A 17,708-nucleotide genomic window follows, 5' to 3' on the forward strand; every position below is an offset into this window, starting at 1 on the left:
GACACGGGTTCGTGTCCCGGTCTGGGAGGATCCCACATGCCGCGGAGCGGCTGGGCCCGTGAGCCACGGCCGCTGAGCCTGCGTGTCCGGAGCCTGTGCTCTGCAACGGGAGAGGCCACACAGTGAGAGGCCCGTGTACAGCAAAAAAAAAAAAAAAGTACATCTCAGTTCAGCTGCTTCTGTTCTCTCTGAGAAAGAGCCTACACAGAGTTAGCAAACGAGTGGCTGCTCCTAGTTTTATTATTTTAAAAAGCCAGCAAATGGTGTAATTCTGTCTCTCGGCCTTGGTTACCCTCTTGGCAGGTGGCCACTGTGGCTTTCTCCCTCTGGGGTTGGAGTTGGTTTTAATAACCTCCTACGTGGAGCCCCAGACACAGGATTGCTGTTTGTCATCGCCACAGAGGTGTGAGACCTCAGAACACATCACCCCATGACTGCTGCACCGCAGACGTGCGTGAGTCACCGTGAGTCACGTGCATGTGGAATCCAGATGTGAGGAGTGCAGGCTGTAGCAGTGTGTGGGGCTGCTAGACACGGGCCCTAAAAGCCTGTGCTGTGTCCTGAAACTCCTGCTCACCTTGATCACAAATCGCAGACCCCATTCATGACGAGGGATTAATTAACGTGTAGACCTGCCTCCTTACCTGTGAAAAAGAGGATCCTTCTCTTGGAGGGAAAATGTTTTCTTCCTGCACCCTGAGATTTCTCCTGAGTCCTCTCATCCATTTCACTTAAGTGACGGTTCCCAATCAAGTCTGTCCTCACGCTCGTCTCTGGATTTGAGTCTAGGCACTTCCTTAAGCTCTTGGGTCATTGATTCTCAGTCTCCACAAGGATTTACCATGGACCTGCATTTTTGTGCTGGTCATATTCTGCTGGGTACTGGGCATCCCTGGGGTTGATGCAGGTTCGGTTTCTGCCCTGACAGTGTTTCAAGTTTCTCAGGGAGGAAGGATATTTAAGATGGATCATCCGTTCTGTGTGATGAGAGTCATGATATGGGAAGAAGAGGTGTCACAGGAGCGTGTGGCAGGGGGACCCTCACCTAGTCTAGAGAAAGTCTCCTGAGAAAGAGATGTTTGATCCAACACCTAGAGATTGATGGAGGGAGCTAGCCAGAGATGGAGGGTGTTATGGACTGAATGTGTCCTCCCCAAATTCATATGTTGAGAGTCTAACCCCCAAGGTGATGGTGTTAGGAGGTGGGGCCTTTGGGATGTGATTAGGTCATGAGGGTGGAGCCCTTATGAATGGGATTCGTGCCCACAGAGCTCTCCAGCCCCTTCCACCATGTGAGAATACAGGAAGTCTGTGACCCGGAGGAGGGCTCTCACCCAACCATGCAGGTACCCTGATCTCAGACTTCCAGCTTCCAGAACTGTGAGCAATACATTTCTATCGTTTATAAGCCACTCGGTCTGTGGTATTTTGTCATAGCAGCCTGAAAGGACTAAAACGGAGGTGAGCAGTCTTCCCAGGCACAGGAAATAGCACATGCAAGCCCAGGGTCCAGAGAGTGGACTGAAGGAAGCTGAGTGTACTCAGTACTGAGTACTAAGTACTGATGTGAGAGGGAGCCTGGAGCCTGGAGAAGTGGGCTCTTTTAGAGTTACATTTAGAGTTACATTAGACAATTTAGAGACCCAGCCTCCCTTGAGAAAACCATTTTAGTTTGTCTTCTGAGAATCTACCAGCCTATCTGAGCAGACTCTGCTGACCCTGCGGGGCTAGGATGACCACTGGATGTGCAGCTGGACCAGGGAACATGGAGGTGATAGACTTGTGATCTAATCACGCCTCTGCCCCCAGCACAGCTGACACTAATCATCTCTGCAGGGTAAGGGGCCTTGCGAAAGTCCCTTCCTCTCTGTGGCCATCAGTTTCCTGGACTCTAAAGGAAGGAGTTGGACCAGTTCATCCCCAAGGTCCCTTCCAGCCTGAGAATGAGGGTAGAGCCTGGCAGAGTAAGTGCTCTGCTAACACTTGCTGAATGAATGAATTCTTGTCGGGGTGCCCACCATTCTCCCCAGGCTGAAGGCACCCCATGATCGTGAGTCAGGGATGGTGGCTCTCTTTGTCTGTTAGGGAACCACTGAAGTGCTTTCGTAGTGGGAGTACCTTTGGCTCTGGGGAGAAGCTGACTCCAAGCTGGTTTCCAGACTTGGTGACTGGAGGGCAGCTAGAGCCTGTGGTTGGGGAGTTACCACGTGTAGTTCTCTAATTATGAGTGACCGGAATGTCCCTGGTGTGCAGAAACTGGACATTTTGCTGAACAAATATGAATTGAGTTCTGCAAGGCTGGTACGTAGGAGAGAAAGGGGAGCCCAGCTGATCGCCGGCATCCCCACCGCATGGGTTCTGATTTAAAACACCTGCACAAAACCCCTGGGCGGTGGATCTAGTTACCCTCGGTTTTCAGAGTAGAAAACTGAGGAAATGTTTCCTTGTACCCAGCAGGCATTTGCTGAGGACCTGTTGTGGGCCAAGCATTAAGTTAGGTCCACAGAGAGGAGGGCAGATGCAGCCCGTGGTGCCCTGGAGGTCAGAGCCCATGGGAGCGTAGTTCAGTGAGGAGGTGGGCACAGATCCAGAGCAACCGCATAACTAACTGTTCAGTGACAGCTGTGATGTTACCAGAGGGGGCAGATGCCTGGTGCTTTGGGCCCTATGCTGGGGGGGGTCTGGGAAGACATCTGGAGGAGGCGGCGGAGGAAGGAGGGGCAGAGGAACGGCTGTGCAGAGCCCTGTGCGGGGAGAGCTTCTGGCTTGGTACTGAGGTTCTGAAGGAAAGTACTCAGAGTTGGGGGAGTGTGGATGAGATGACGCAGCAGGGCAGGTCCCCCGAACCTCACCGACGATTCTGTGTCTTATCCAGACTCTTGGACGCATTAAAGGATCTCAGGCAGAGGGAGGGAGTGATGTGAGCAGATTCACATTTTGGAAAGAGGACTTGGGCTGAGTCGGGGAGGATGGGCTGGAGGGGCCGGAAGTAGGTTTGTGGAGACCCCGTTAGTGGACGATGTAATAATAGCCCGAGAGAAAGACGATAGCGTGTGGTTCATGATGGTGGAGGTGCAGAATCGTCTGGACACTTGGGAAGGTCTCTGAACATAAGTTCTGGGTCCAGTGCCAGCATCTCACCTCTGGTGGTTTACTGGAATCATCTGTGGGGCTTTTAAAACATCCAGAAGCCCAGGCGGCACCCTGGACCCCCAGAAATAGAGATTATCTTACGGTGATTGATGCAACCTCCTTGGAGGACAATTTGAAAATATGTATCCAGTTGTAAATGTTCATTCTCTTTAAGCAGGCAGTTCCACTTCTAGATGTTTATCTTTCAGACGTGCTTTCACGTTGTCTGCAAAACTACAGGCACACGAATATCCATTGCAATAATGTTTGTAATAGCAAAGCCTAGGAACCACCTAAACGCCCTTCCAATAAGAAACTGGTTAGGGGACTTCCCTGGTGGCGCAGGGGTTAAGAATCCCCCTGCCAATGCAGGGGACACAGGTTTGATGCCTGGTCCGGGAAGATCCCACATGCTGCGGAGCAGCTAAGCCCGTGCGCACAACTACTGAGCCCGTGCACCTAGAGTCTGTGCTTCGCAACAAGAGAAGCCACCGCAATGAGAAGCCCGTGCACCGCAACGAAGAGTAGCCCCCGCTCGCCGCAACTAGAGAAAGCCCGCTCGCACCAACGAAGACCCAACACAGCCAAATAAATAAATTTATAAAAAAAAAAAAAAGAAACTGGTTAAATGAATCATGGTGCAGCCTTTAAAAATAATGCTGTAGTGTGTCAAAGGTGAGCAAGAGGAATACTTTTGTAAGTTTTTTTGTTTAAAGTTTATTCTATTTTTAGAGTAGGTAAAAGGTTTTTACATAGTTTAAAAATCAGAACAATACGAAAAGACGTACATTAAGAAGTTTGGCTCCTACTCTTACCCTTCCACCCATCCCCTACCTCCACTTCCCATCAGGAATGGTGGTGGGCAGCCTCCAGGGCGGCCCCCAGCAATCCCCATCTCCTGAATTCACACACGTGTAGTCCCTCCTTCATTGTTGCTCTGTGTGACCAATAGCATATGGAAATAACAAGGAGGTCACTTCTCCAGTTACGTTATCAGAGACACTGTGGCTGCTCTCTTGGGAGCTCTCTCTCACTTCTTGAATCACTCACTCTTGGGGAAGCCGTGTCGGGAGCAAGTGTCTCATTGTACAGAATATTTATTCAGCTTGTCTCCTGAGTAGTCATGGACACTTGGGTTGTTTCCCACTTTTCGTTATTACAAACAATGCTGCCGTGAATAACTTGAAAGTATACCGGGGCTTCCCTGATGGCGCAGTGGTTAGGAATCTGCCTGCCAATGCAGGGGACACAGGTTCGAGCCCTGGTCTGGGAAGATCCCACATGCCGCAGGGCAACTAAGCCCGTGTGCCACAACTACTGAGCCTGCACTCTAGAGCCCGTGAGCCACAACTACTGAGCCCGTGAGCCACAACTACTGAAGCCTGCGTGCCTAGAGCCCATGCTCCGCAACAAGAGAAGCCACCGCAATGAGAAGCCCGCGCACTTCAACGAAGAGTAGCCCCCGCTCACCGCAACTAGCCCGCATGCAGCAACGAAGAACCAATGCAGCCAAAAATAAATAATTTTTTTTAAAAAGTATATCAAATTATTGATACACTTCATATGTGCCAGGGTATCTGCAGGAGAGAATTCCAGAACTGAAGTTGCCGGGTCAAAGGTACATTTTGTACTTTTGGTAGATATTGCCAGCTATCCCTCCATAGGGGAAGTCCGCCCTTAATATGTTTGAATCTTGAACGATGGGCCTGTTTTGCCTTTAAAATAATCTCTGCAAGTGACTGATGCTCACCGGAGGTTGAGAACCGCAGCTCTCCTCTCTCTTGATCACGTGCTCTAAGCGGGTGAGGAGGGGAAAGGTTAAAAGCCCAAACTCTCTACATGCTTTTAAAGCAGGCACACAACAAAACTGCCAAACAGCTATTAGTACAAAAGCCCAGGAGAGCTCAGAAGCTGGGCCGGGAGCTCCTGGGATAGTCTGCAGCAAGAGTGAATACGCCCCCTGAGAACAGGGGCTTCAGGCTCAGCAGGCTCCTGATAAAGGATAGCAGTGCCACTCTGCCTCGTACAGGCTCAGACCACCATGGCTCGGCGTGGGAGAAGCTGGGGGACGATGACCTTTCAGGGTCCCTGCACCGAGACAATTACTCTTCAAAATCGCAGCCTGAGATGGAGCTATGGGGACAGGACAGGGCACGGGGGAAGCTCCAGAAACAAGGGGTGTGGGCTTCCGTGGTGGCGCAGCGGTTAAGAATCCGCCTGCCAGTGCAGGGGATACGGGTTCGAGCCCTGGTCCAGGAAGATCCCACGGAGCAGCTAAGCCCGTGCGCCACAACTACTGAGCCCGCACTCTAGAGCCCACGAGCCACAACTACTGAAGCCGCGCACCTAGAGCCTGTGCTCCACAGCAAGAGAAGCCCGCGTGCAGCAACGAAGACCCAACGCAGCCAAAAATATAAATAAATAAATAATTTTATAAAAAAAAAAAAGAAGGGGTGTGGTCATGGGGGTCTGTCTGGATTATGGCTTTGGCAAGACTGGACTGAAAGAGTTATGTATAGCTATTTTATTGCATTGGAAAATGGAGTCTTCTTAATCTAAATTCATGGTGAGGAAAAAAGTGCTCGCCTCCACAGCCAGCCAGCTGTCTGTATTATGGATCACTCAACTGCATTTCCACTCAACACTATGTGAGGGATTACCCCAAGCCATCGGGTGATGTTCTGCATTAATAATGAGTCTAGATTGTGCCCAGAGAAGTAAGTCATGTTCAGAGCAAAGAGGAAGGGACAGCTCTGCTTTGACTCTCCTCTGCAGTTATACTGTTAGTTGATATAATGCCTTCCCACTGAACAACGATTTTGGCAGCACTTCTGCCCAAACGAAGACAAGCACAATTCCCTTAATGTTTGGAAGCTTACTTTACAATATAGCAACGCAGTGTAGCTAGGGAAAACATTTATTTAGCTAGGGATTTATTATCAGAAGATTACATGTTTAATCTGGTGCTATCACTTATTAGCATTTGATGTTGGCAAGCCACTAATCTTCCCAAACTGCAGTTTCCCTAGCTGGTAAATGAGAACAACAACAGCTGCTTTAATTAACGCATAGGGTGGTTCTCAGGACTCCCTTCCAAAAGAAATACTGCAAAAATGTCTCAGAAAAAAGCGTATGGTCTGTGCCAGACTGTGAAAGTGATTATGCACTTTGGAGCATTTATTTAGTAACCTCAAGTCATATCCATTGTAGAAATTCTCCTCGATCTGAAACGATAGCGTTGACTCTCAGAATTATGTCTGGTTCTTATAAAAAATCACTTCCCACCTATCCTCAGTAATGGGTTTTTAACTATCAGCCTGGTTTTCACAGGTTCACAAACCTGCTCCCGCAGAAGCTGCCCCAGCCACATGGACGGCAGTGCCCTTCTGCAGTTGCTCAGTCCTGTAACCTCAGAGTCACCTGTGACTCTTCTGTCATATCCATATGAAGATAAACTCTTTATATCAATCCATCAGCAAAGCTTGTAGGCTCTACCTTCAAAGTACAGGCACAGTCTGACCCCTCTCACCAGCCTGTCTGGGCCACCAGAATCAGTGCACTGGGTTTCTTCCAGCTCTCCGTGCTCCAGCCTTACCTGTGCCCCATTCTGTGCACAGTAGTCCTTTAAAAATAAAGTCAGTTCATGTCTCTCCACTGCTCAGAACCATCCAGTGACCCCTTCTTACTTAGATGCAACCACTGCCTGTGACTCCCACGTGGTCTATCCCGGCTTATCACTTGCCTGGCCCCCTGGTCTCCTTACCTTTCCTGAAACGTGCCACACCCACTCCTACCACTGCCATTTGCAGATGCTGTTCTCCTTGGGTGCTGTTCTTTCCAAACACTACATATTCACTCATCCCTTTCTTCAGGGCTCTGCTCAGCGTCACCTTCTCTGACTGCAGCATGTAAAATAACAAGCCCTCCCTATGCCCCAAACCAGCGGGCACTCTCCATCCCCCTTATCCTGCTTTTCTCCATAGCACCTTCCCCATCTAACATATATATTTGTTTGTCTGTTGTTTGTCTTGCCCCCTCTTTCCTCCCACCCTTGCCACCAAATGTAAACTTCACAGAAGCAGAAACTTGGTTTTATTCATTGTTATGTCCCCAGACCCTAGAAGAGTACCTGACTCAGAGAGAAGGGACTCATGAAATATTCCACAACTCAGTGAACAAATGAATGAATGACTGGATGGATGGATGACCAAAGTAGGACACCTACATGCATACATAAGCAGATATGTAGATAAGCTGACATTACAGTTATATGATAATCAATGATGTGGAACTTATTTTCCAATATTTATAGGCCATTTTTATCTCTCTTGTAACTTTTCTTTCCATGTCTTTTGTTCATTTTTCCTATGGAGATGATCATATTGTTTTATTTTATGTGCTCTTTATATATTAAGAATTTTTGCTCATAGACATGCTTTCTATTTTGAAATGTGCCCTGTGGGATAAAGTACTGCTTTCATTTAAGGTGTCTGAAATGTCTTATAAGATTGAATAAGTAGCTAATGTATGAATCATTTCCTTTTTCTCTTTCTCTAATTCCAATTGGATTGTCAGAATTGGACTCTTGTGCTTTGGGGAACCATGGTTGTGAACATTCGTGTGTAAGCAGTGGAGGCTCTTTTGTGTGCCAGTGCTTTGAAGGGTATATACTCCGTGAAGATAGGAAAACCTGCAGAAGTAAGTTTTTATTGGAGTGGGCTCACATTACTGTATCTGACCTCTGCATGAAATCCACCGTCCTGATCTCTGTGTATCAGTTACTCTCAAAAACCAATGCCACAAGACCACTAAATGTAATGTGGGATCCTGGATCAGAAAAACATGACTTTGGCTTAAAAACTAAGGAAATATAAATAAGCTATGGACTTTGGTTGATATTACTGTATCAGTAATGGTCTATTAATTGTTAACAAACGTGTCACACTAGTATAATATGTTAATAATAGTGGAAACTGGGTATGGGGTTTATAGGACCTCTCTGTACTATCTTCAGTTCTTCTGTAGATCTAAAACTGTCCTAAATAATAAAGTCTATTAAAAAGAAAACAAACAAATGGACAAATGAAAAAGGTCAGTGCCAGAGCTACAACTGAAGATGTTCATTTATGCCCTGTGGAAAGAAACGACAGGTTGGCAGTGTGCTCTACTGGAAAGATGTACAGTCTGAAATCCAGTATTCTATCAGCTTCTAGCTCTGCCATTTATTAGCTGGGCAAGTTGCTTAACTTCTCTGAGCCTCTGTTTCTTTATCTTTAATAGTATTGTTGTTGTTGTTTCTGGTGGCACAAATCCCTCTTAGAGACCACCTTATGGTGAGGCCATTCTACGTCTCAGAAAGCAAGGCCTCTTAGATGGGGCCAAGACACGTCTCTATATAGTCAAAGGGGAGTGTGTAACCCTGAGCAAATGATTCCCACCCCTATCAGTCGTCTTTTTCTTAAGCTGCTCAAAAGTACTTTACAAAGAACAACTCATATTTCACATGTGAAGAAAAGATGGGTAACTGAAAGTATTTTTCTCATTTTTCAGAAAGGAAAGGTAAGGTTAAGTCATTCTCCAAAGTCATATGTCAGGGAAAAAGCCAAAATTAGATTTCAGTGCCACTAATCTAAATTGAGGTTGAATCTCCTAAGTAATCGTACCAACAGTGTTTCCTTTCTGATATCACAAACTGCATCTGCAGAAAGCTGATGATGGACTGCATATTTATGAGACACTGAAGTAGGTGCTGGTGAGTGACGGTGGCGGTGATAGTGAGGAAGTTGGGAGAGTGAGCCCGCATTGGAGCCGCTGAAGGTCATCCTCAGTTTTACCTTCCTCCCCACGGATCACTGAGCTCAGGGGGCCCTGGAGTCCAGGGGCTGAGATGGATGGAAATTCCCAGGTGAAGCCCAGGGAAAATTGATGTTGGTAACATTTAACTTGCTCTGCTATCCACAGGGAAAGATATCTGCCAAGCAGTAGACCACGGCTGTGAACACATTTGTGTGAACAGTGATGAGTCGTACATCTGCAAGTGCTTGGAGGGATTCCGACTTGCTGAGGATGGGAAACACTGCAGAAGTAAGTGGCTTCAAGGTGGAGGTGGACTTTTCCATCTGTGGGTCTTGGACAGTTGGAGAACTTCATTAAGCACTGAAAGTCTTCCTTTATAATCAGTGTCACTATTGTTGAGTTCCTGCCTTGGGTGCTCTGAAACTGTTGTGCTAGTGATCAGTACAATAGACCCTTAGTTCTTCAAGAATTTCTCAGTCAAGATCCTGAGTTGTCAGGCTTTTCGCTGCTTTTCACTTTCTCCCAGCTATAGGCCCTTTCCACAAGAGTTGTGTGGGTGCTCAGAGCCTAGCACGGTGCCTGGCTAGCCATTGGATGGGATTAGAATCTCTGCCAGCAATCTCTATAAGGATCAAAGAACAGTTATAGTGCTATTTCTTCTTGGAAAACCTTATAAGTAAGGGCAGAAGGTGCGAGAAGGGCCGAAAGGATTTTCTGTGAGTCTTGTTTATCCATTCTATCATTTGCTTCTGTAGGTCACTCAAAACAGATTTTCTGAGAGTTTACTTAGAAGGTATATTGGTCAGGGTTCTCCAGAGAACCAGTAAAATGTGTGTGTGTGTGTGTGTGTATAGATCGATAAATAGACAGGGAATCTGTAGGGCAGGCTGGCAGGCTGGAGACCCAGGGAAGAACCGATGTTGCAGCTGTAATCCAAAGGCAGTCTGGAAGCAGAATTCCCTCTTCCTTTTGGGGAATTCAGTCTTTTTTTCTCTAAAGGTCTTCAAGATAAGGTCCACCCACAATATGGAGGATAATCTGCTTTACTCAAAGTCTCCTGATTTAAATGTTAATCTCATCTAAAAAAAATACCTTCACAGCAACATCTAGACTGGTGTTTGACGCAACAACTGGGCACCATAGCCTAGACAAGCTGACACATCAAGTTAACCATCACAGCCCCCAACAGAAGAGACAGGGTTGGCCGAGCTCAGTGAGGTGGGCAGTAGACAAGAACAGGGTGGGGATTTTTCCTCCACTGTGAGATTCTGAGCTGTTAATCCCTACTTTGGGTGATCTTGACACTGTCTACTTGCTTTTGTGATACTCTGCTCCGGTGGGCAGAATATTCTTTTTTTTTAGTTAAAAAAAAAAATTCAATCGCTGTTGAGGTTGATTTGGGGGAATATCCTCATGGATACCCGAAATAACTGGGGGCCTCCACAGGTCAACCTTAGTGGGGTTGGGGAGAGCTCATTCCTCATTCTTCTGCCAGGAAGAGGGGCTTCTACTGTTAGTGAGAAGTTCTGTCTGAAAAACCGATTCCTGGGATGCCTGTGGGTCCGTGGCCTGACTCTGCAGGGCTCCCTACACTAGCCTATGTTTTGCCTTCACGAGGGGGTGTCCTTCTACGGAGCCCATGGCTGCAGTTCTGCCCATTATGTCTGCCTGAGCCATTTGTTCATGCTTCTCTTTCTGTAAGCATGGGCACACGTGTGCATCATTTCTTTATTCAATGTATTTTTTGCTCAATAAGTTGAGCTATTTGTACACAATTGTACACAAGGCACAACTTCTTCCTGTGAAATTTGATTGCTAAATCAAATCCCACCATTCCCACTTCCAGAGGGATCTGTAGTCACTGATTGCAATTTTGTAGGAAGCTTCTCCTTTTAGGGAGCTAATGACCGAAAAGAACCAGAGAGCCAAAGGCTTTCATGCCGTGGAGGAGGACTACTCAGGACACATCCTGCTTCAGCTGTGTCATCAACTGGTTGTACGACCTTGGGCAACTCTGTGAAACTTCGTTTCTTCATTTATACCTTGGGTATAATTATCCCTGCCCTCCTCTTTCCACAGGATGTTGTGAAGATTAAAAGGCTGTAACTACTCTGGAGAGTTTAAAGTATCTCAGACATGAGAAATGTTCATCAGACAATTAAAACTGAAGCGTTTGGGATGTCTATGGGGAAAATTCAGTAGCTTGGGAAAACCAAAACTCAAAGCACATCGAACAATTCTAAAAATTAACAATAAATCCAGGACACCTGATCACCCATCTGACCACGCAGTTTCATGGGAGCTAGAGCTTTCTGAGAGGTTTCCTTTACCATGCCCTATCCTGAGTATTAGACTGAAAGGGGGGATGTTATAGAGGAAGTTTGAATAGAGATTTTTTTTAATGGATTATTTCTGTGATCTGTCCTGACATGACTGTTCAATCCAGCTCATTTCTACATTGATGAGGTTGCTTAACTTCCTTCATTACCCTCAGGGAAGGATGTCTGCAAATCAACCCACCACGGCTGTGAACACATTTGTGTTAATCGTGGCAGTTCTTACATCTGCAAATGCTCAAAGGGATTTATTCTAGCTGAGGATGGAAGACGGTGCAAGAGTAAGTGATCTCAACTTGGTTTTTTTGCCTTAATTTGGTTTGGGAGCAACTGCTTTTTGGAGTATTTGCAGGAAATAAATCCCTCACCTCTGCTTCTACCATAGATATAAATGTGTATGCATAGATACAGAATGGGGAAGAGAGAGCTTAACTGCACCTATGAAAAAACTTATGGTTTTAGTTAACAGTAAGTTCACTATCAGCTAAGAGGCTAGAATGAGCCTAGCTGAATAAGAATATCTGGAATGAGGGAGGTAAGACTTGTGCTTTTAAACTTAAAAAATAATACCTCTAAAGTAGCAGAAAAAATTTTGAGTTATTTTATCATCTCAGAGTAGAGAAGAATTTTCTAAACATGACATGAAACATAAAAGCCATAAAAGAAAAAAAAGGGAAAATGTACAGTGAGAGATTAAAGCTACCATACATTTTTTTACCTGTTATCAGAGTTCAAAAAGTTTGATGATTCCTTATATTGGCAATGGTGTGTGTGTGTGTGTATATATATATATATATATTTTTTTTTTTTTTTTGGCTGCGCTGGGTCTTAGTTGCAGCACGCAGGATCTTCATTGCCACGTGTGGGATCTTTTAGTTGCGGCACACGAACACTTAGTTGCAGCACGTGAACTCTTAGTTGTGTCATGTGGGATCTAGTTCCCTGACCAGGTATCAAACTTAGGCCCCTCCATTGGGAGCGTGGAGACTTTAGCCACTGGACCACCAGGGAAGTCTCCAGCAATGGTATGTTGTAATAGGCAATTGTAAATTTATCACTAGGCATCTGAATTGGTACAACTTTTAGGAGGGCAATTTGGTGATATTTTAAAGGCAGTTCCAGTTCTAGGAGTTTATCCCACAGATAAGTGCATGTGTTCTTATCACATAAGAACACATAGCCATATTTAAAGGGATATTTTGTGCAGCGTTATTTGCAGTAGCAAAAATGGGAAATAAGGTAAATGTCTATCCATAAGATACTGATTAAATAAATAATGGTACATCTATACAATAGAATACTATACAGCTGTTAAAAGGAACGAAGCAGCTCTAGATGTATCCCCAAGATATTTTAGGTGAAAAAAGCATGGTGCTGCGTGGTTTTTATAGTATGTTACCATTGATGTATTTTGCAAAAGTCTCTCTCTAACCTATATTCTCTCTCTCAATATAGACATAGCTATATAGGTAGATAGAGATGGAGATATATAGATATAGATACCCTTTGTAGTGTTTGAACTTTGTTCCATGTGCATGTAATATTTTTTTTTAGAAAAAAAATAAAGAAAAAGGATAGAGACAAGATTTAGAAAGCATCATGGTGGGGAAGTTCAATATGATGTCAAGTGAAAAATAAAGGAAGATCTATGTAGAAAAAAAGACTTGAGGTACCTTTCAAATACCAAACTGACAATCTCCTCACCCATTATTTATATGACACTCCCCCCCAAGCCCCAGGGAAAGAAAGGCCATTGGGGAGAAGCTACAGCTGAGTGAGGACAAAGACACTTTGTCTCAGAGAAGCTGTGTGATTAATTAGTTAAGATCATGAGCTTCGACAGACCTGGATTTGAACACCCTATTCATACATTTGTGTGACCTTGGAGAAATTATTTAACTTGAGTCTCAGTTTCTTCATGTAATATGAACCAGAGAGCTAAAGGCTCTTGGAGAAATTATTTAACTTGAGTCTCAGTTTCTTCGTATAATATGAAGATAATACCTCACAGAATCATCATGAGGAATACATGATATGTATTTAAAGGTGTTTAGCCCAGTGCTGGCACATTCCAATTGCTCGACAAATGATAGCTACAAATGTAATCATCAACAGCAGAGCTGTCTACAGATGGGGCTTCAGTGGTGAAGTGATGAGTTCCTCATCAGGAGAGGTGTTCAGGTCCAGGCTGAATGAATGGCTACTGGGTAGGGATGCAGTAAAGATGTGAGCAACAGGGGCGGCTGGACCAGTGGCTTTTAAAGGTCTTGTCCAACCCTGAAATTCTGGAACTCTGTGAAAATTAAGTTCAGAAGGCAAAACGCTGCTCCGTTCCAGTCTCATTGACTTAACTACCCAAAGAAAACATCCAAGGAAAGCTGAGTGACCTTCCTGCAAACAAGTAGCCAGCAAGAGGGACTGTCATTCTCCCTGGATCTAAAAGTGAGAGTCTGGCACCTCTCACCCTGATGCTCTTCCACTCGACCTAGGATTCTTGTTTCCTGGCGAAGCCTTCTACACGCCTCTATGCATGGAGGCTGCAGGTGTTGGTTTCATTCTGTAAGAAAAGAGTATATGGGGAAGAAGAGAAAACAGATTCACTGCTGGAAAATTATTTCACTATTTCTGAAATCTGCTGGAGAGCCACGTGCACAGTCCTTGAGATTCAGGCTATGAATGTAAATGAAGCTCTGAATTGGCCTTTTCCTCTTTCATTAATAACAGATCAATAGGTTGGGTAAAGAGGATAAGCACTTAATGAAGAAAGAGAGGAACCCAACTCTTCCAACACACACACACACACACACACACACACACACAATTACATTAGCATGTTAGTTAAGCCCAGGTATAGAAATATTTTTGCATGTGTGTCTTTACTTCCTAATGTTGCTGTGCTTCATTTTCAAATATTAGACAGCTGCTTGATAATCTAAAAGAGAATGTATATTGCGTACTGTAGACTGTTTGAAATGAGATCATTCATTTGGGATCTGTAAATTTTTCTTATGCAGCCCTAAATAACAAAAAAATCTCTCTACACCCAGTTTGCTTACGTATTTGCATAAAGCTTTTACTGTCACCCATCTGAGTTGCCTGGAAAACTTCCATATAGATAAAGAATTCACAGTGATAATTCAGTTTAAAACTTTAAAAGGTCAATAGGGGGGAATTCCCTGGCGGTCCAGTGGTTGGGACTCCGTGCTTTCACTGCCGAGGGCCCAGGTTCGCCGAGGGCCCAGATTCGGTCCCTGGTTGGGGAGCTAGGATCCCACAGGCTGTGTGGCTTGGCCAAAAAAAAAAAGAAAAGGTCAATAGGATACTTAGGGGTGTGCTACCCAATGGACACCACCTCCTTCGTTTATTCTGTCAGCAAGCATTTATTTAACAACTCTTGTGTGCCAGGTATTGGAGGTACAGAAATTAATGAGAAATGGCTCCTGCTGAGGAGGAACTGGCAGACTAGAGGAGGAAACTGACACATAATTAACTAGCTGTTGTACAGTGTGGAGCACTGCACAGAGTACACTGGACTATAAGCAACGTGGTGTCAGGGATTTTGCTTTGGTCACTGTTGCAATCCTACTGCACTGACTGCCTTACACAAAGCAGGTGCTCAATAAACAATTCTTTGTCCACTAAATTAGTAGTGTTAGGGCTACACAGAGAGTAACTGAGACAAGCTGGGTTACTAGGAGATCTCCCTGGAAGAGGTGATGGCCGAGCTGAACTGGAAGACTTTCCAAGTCCGTTGTCTGTCAGATGCCAGCACCGGGGTGATATCACCCGCCTGGAGTAAAGTTATTGGAATCTTTTGGGTGCTGTCAGACCCTTCAGAGTACTGTACACACAGTCCCTCCCAGACCTGGCTGCCGGTGACCCAGGGTACAGTGTGGACCTGGTTTCCAATTTGTACATCGGCTGTGTTTTTGCTTGTGGAAAATACAATTTTAACAATTTGACAAGCCGCATATAAAGGCAATTCTGAGCATTATTGTTGCTCGTTACTCTCCCTACCCTTTGTCTGTCCTGTGTATTATGTAAAGAATAAAGGTGGCTCTCCCAAATGGTTATACCTCCAGTGGAAGCAGAGTTTTTTGTTTTTTTTGCGGTACGTGGGCCTCTCACTGATGTGACCTCTCCCGTTGCGGAGCACAGGCTCCGGACGTGCAGGCTCAGCGGCCATGGCTCATGGGCCTAGCAGCTCCGCGGCACGAACCCGTGTCCCCTGCATCGGCAGGCGGACTCTCAACCACCGCGCCACCAGGGAAGCCCAGTTTTCTTCTCTTGTGCATAAGTGATTTTTATCATTTAACTAGCTCAACTTTCCTTTCATTCCTGTAGGATGCACTGAAGGCCCAGTTGACCTGGTCTTTGTGATCGACGGATCCAAGAGCCTCGGAGAAGAGAATTTTGAGATTGTGAAGCAGTTTGTCACTGGAATTATAGATTCCTTGGCAATTTCCCCAAAAGCCGCTCGAGTGGGGCTGCTCCAGTATTCCACGCAGGTCCGCACAGAGTTTACACTGAGAAACTTCAGCTCGGCCAAAGACATGAAAAAAGCTGTGGCCCACATGAAATACATGGGCAAGGGCTCTATGACCGGACTGGCTCTGAAACACATGTTTGAGAGAAGTTTTACCCAAGTAGAAGGGGCCAGGCCGCTCTCCGCACGGGTGCCCAGAGTGGCCATCGTGTTAACAGATGGACGGGCTCAGGATGATGTCTCCGAGTGGGCCAGTAAAGCCCAGGCCAATGGTAATATGGGATGGAGGTGTGGTTTACACCACTCAAGGTTCGGGTTTCTTAAACTCACTTGGTGTTCACATGGGGCCACAGGAGTGAGATTCTTTGAGCGAACAGAAAGGCTTCCTGTCCCCACTGTTACACACCTTTACTAAACTGCCACCTAGTGGCCTTAAAGGCACCCCACAGGAGTTAAAGGACTCGGGAAGGATACGAAAATCTTGCGGACTATACCTGAGTAATCATCTACTGTGATTTACTAGCCAGGGTGTGACCGCCAGAGCAGAGAATCAATCCTGCACGTGCTATTTAACCAGAGAAATACACAACAGTTCCCAGACACTGGTCTGGTTGCTTTAGAATCACCTGAAGAGCTTGATAAAAATTGACTCCTGGTAGGAGGAACGCTTACCAATAGTTTTTTTTCCTTTTTTAAGCAATGCTTCCAGTGAACACTCTGGGAGTGCAGTGGCCTTAGGACAGCGAATACTCTTGTGTTTGCAGGAGGCAAAAGTTAACTTTCGAGAAAATCAAAATGTCAGACAAGATCGTGACCCTAAACTCTTGTTGCTCAGTAGAGCTCAGCCTCTTCTCTGAGGTTTGTCTGACTCCATGTATAATGCAGGGGGACTTGAGGTTACTTCATTTGTGTCTAGATGTCAAGTGTGGCGGGGGAATATGGCTCTTGACGAAAGGAAACCCAAAAGCTATGATGGTTGGTGGAGAGAGCTTGAGGGAAAGTGTCTGGATTCCTTGGGGAGATGAGAAACCTTGAGGTTGTGAAGCAGTTTGCTTGAAAGCTGCTTTCTTTAAGAACTTGTCGTGGGCACATGGCTGCAGCAGGTCCTGTAAGCGGGAAAGGATATGTACCAACCAGGGCTCCATTCAAGACTTTATGGACTCAGTGCCTCCATCAGGCATGGAACACAGTACATGTGTGACCAGTCCTTGCTGAGTGAGTGAACAAAGGGTGAAAGTGCTGGCAATAGCACTGGTGAACTCCGTTCCTGCTCACAGAAAGGCTGGTTCACCTCAACATTCAGTCACTCTCTTCACAGAGGAGGCCGTTTTATTGATATTGCTTACGTCACTCTTTTTTTCTGAACCCAATAGAGTAGGAGCCACAAAGTGTCCTGCCTGAATCATCTGGGTGGATTTTAAAACTGGCTGCTCACACGCAGTTCCCCTGCTTCTAGACTAGCTTACCTGAGCCTATGTCAAACCCACAGGCCCCTCTCATCTGCATTCTTAAAATGTATAGGGGAAAGCACCCTGTCTCCAAAATCAGTTGTCAACCCTTTTATTTGTCTCATTGAAGCCAATCTACCTTACTCTTACCCAAATTTCCACGAATCCTCCAAAGACAGGTGGTGGAAGAAACATGTTTACTTGGTTGTTGAATCAACAAGATTTATCTGAAGTGACATCCTCTAACGAATTTAATTACTCCTACGTATAGCTAACACAATCTTAAAATAGTAGTTATCCTTTTTAGGAAGCTGTGCATAAAGTCACTGGGCTCTCAGACAAATATGCTGAACTTGGCTGTTGACCTGACACAGACTTTAGAACAAGGCCAACTCTTGCCCTTTGGCTTTTAAAGAGCCATTTTTATGTCTGTTTTTTTTTAAAAAAATCTAGTCTAATGAATTAGCCAGAATAAGATACCTGCTGAAAAATGTTGAAAATCAAGCAGAA

At 45.4% G+C, this 17,708-nt stretch overlaps 1 protein-coding gene across 6 annotated transcripts in view; it reads left to right on the forward strand.

Annotated features, from left to right (window-relative positions):
• The window catches only part of MATN2 (matrilin 2), a 155,827-nt gene that overhangs the window by 132,595 nt on the left and 5,524 nt on the right, over window positions 1-17,708 (forward strand). For all 6 annotated transcript variants that reach the window (XM_073794610.1, XM_073794608.1, XM_073794609.1 and 3 more), the window contains 4 exons: window positions 7,708-7,830; window positions 9,094-9,216; window positions 11,423-11,545; window positions 15,609-16,022. In XM_073794610.1, coding sequence (XP_073650711.1) covers window positions 7,708-7,830; window positions 9,094-9,216; window positions 11,423-11,545; window positions 15,609-16,022 — 783 coding nt within the window. The remainder of the gene's footprint in view (window positions 1-7,707; window positions 7,831-9,093; window positions 9,217-11,422; window positions 11,546-15,608; window positions 16,023-17,708) is intronic.

This window comes from Tursiops truncatus, chromosome 17 (assembly GCF_011762595.2).
Source record: "Tursiops truncatus isolate mTurTru1 chromosome 17, mTurTru1.mat.Y, whole genome shotgun sequence".
Lineage (NCBI taxonomy): Eukaryota > Metazoa > Chordata > Mammalia > Artiodactyla > Delphinidae > Tursiops > Tursiops truncatus.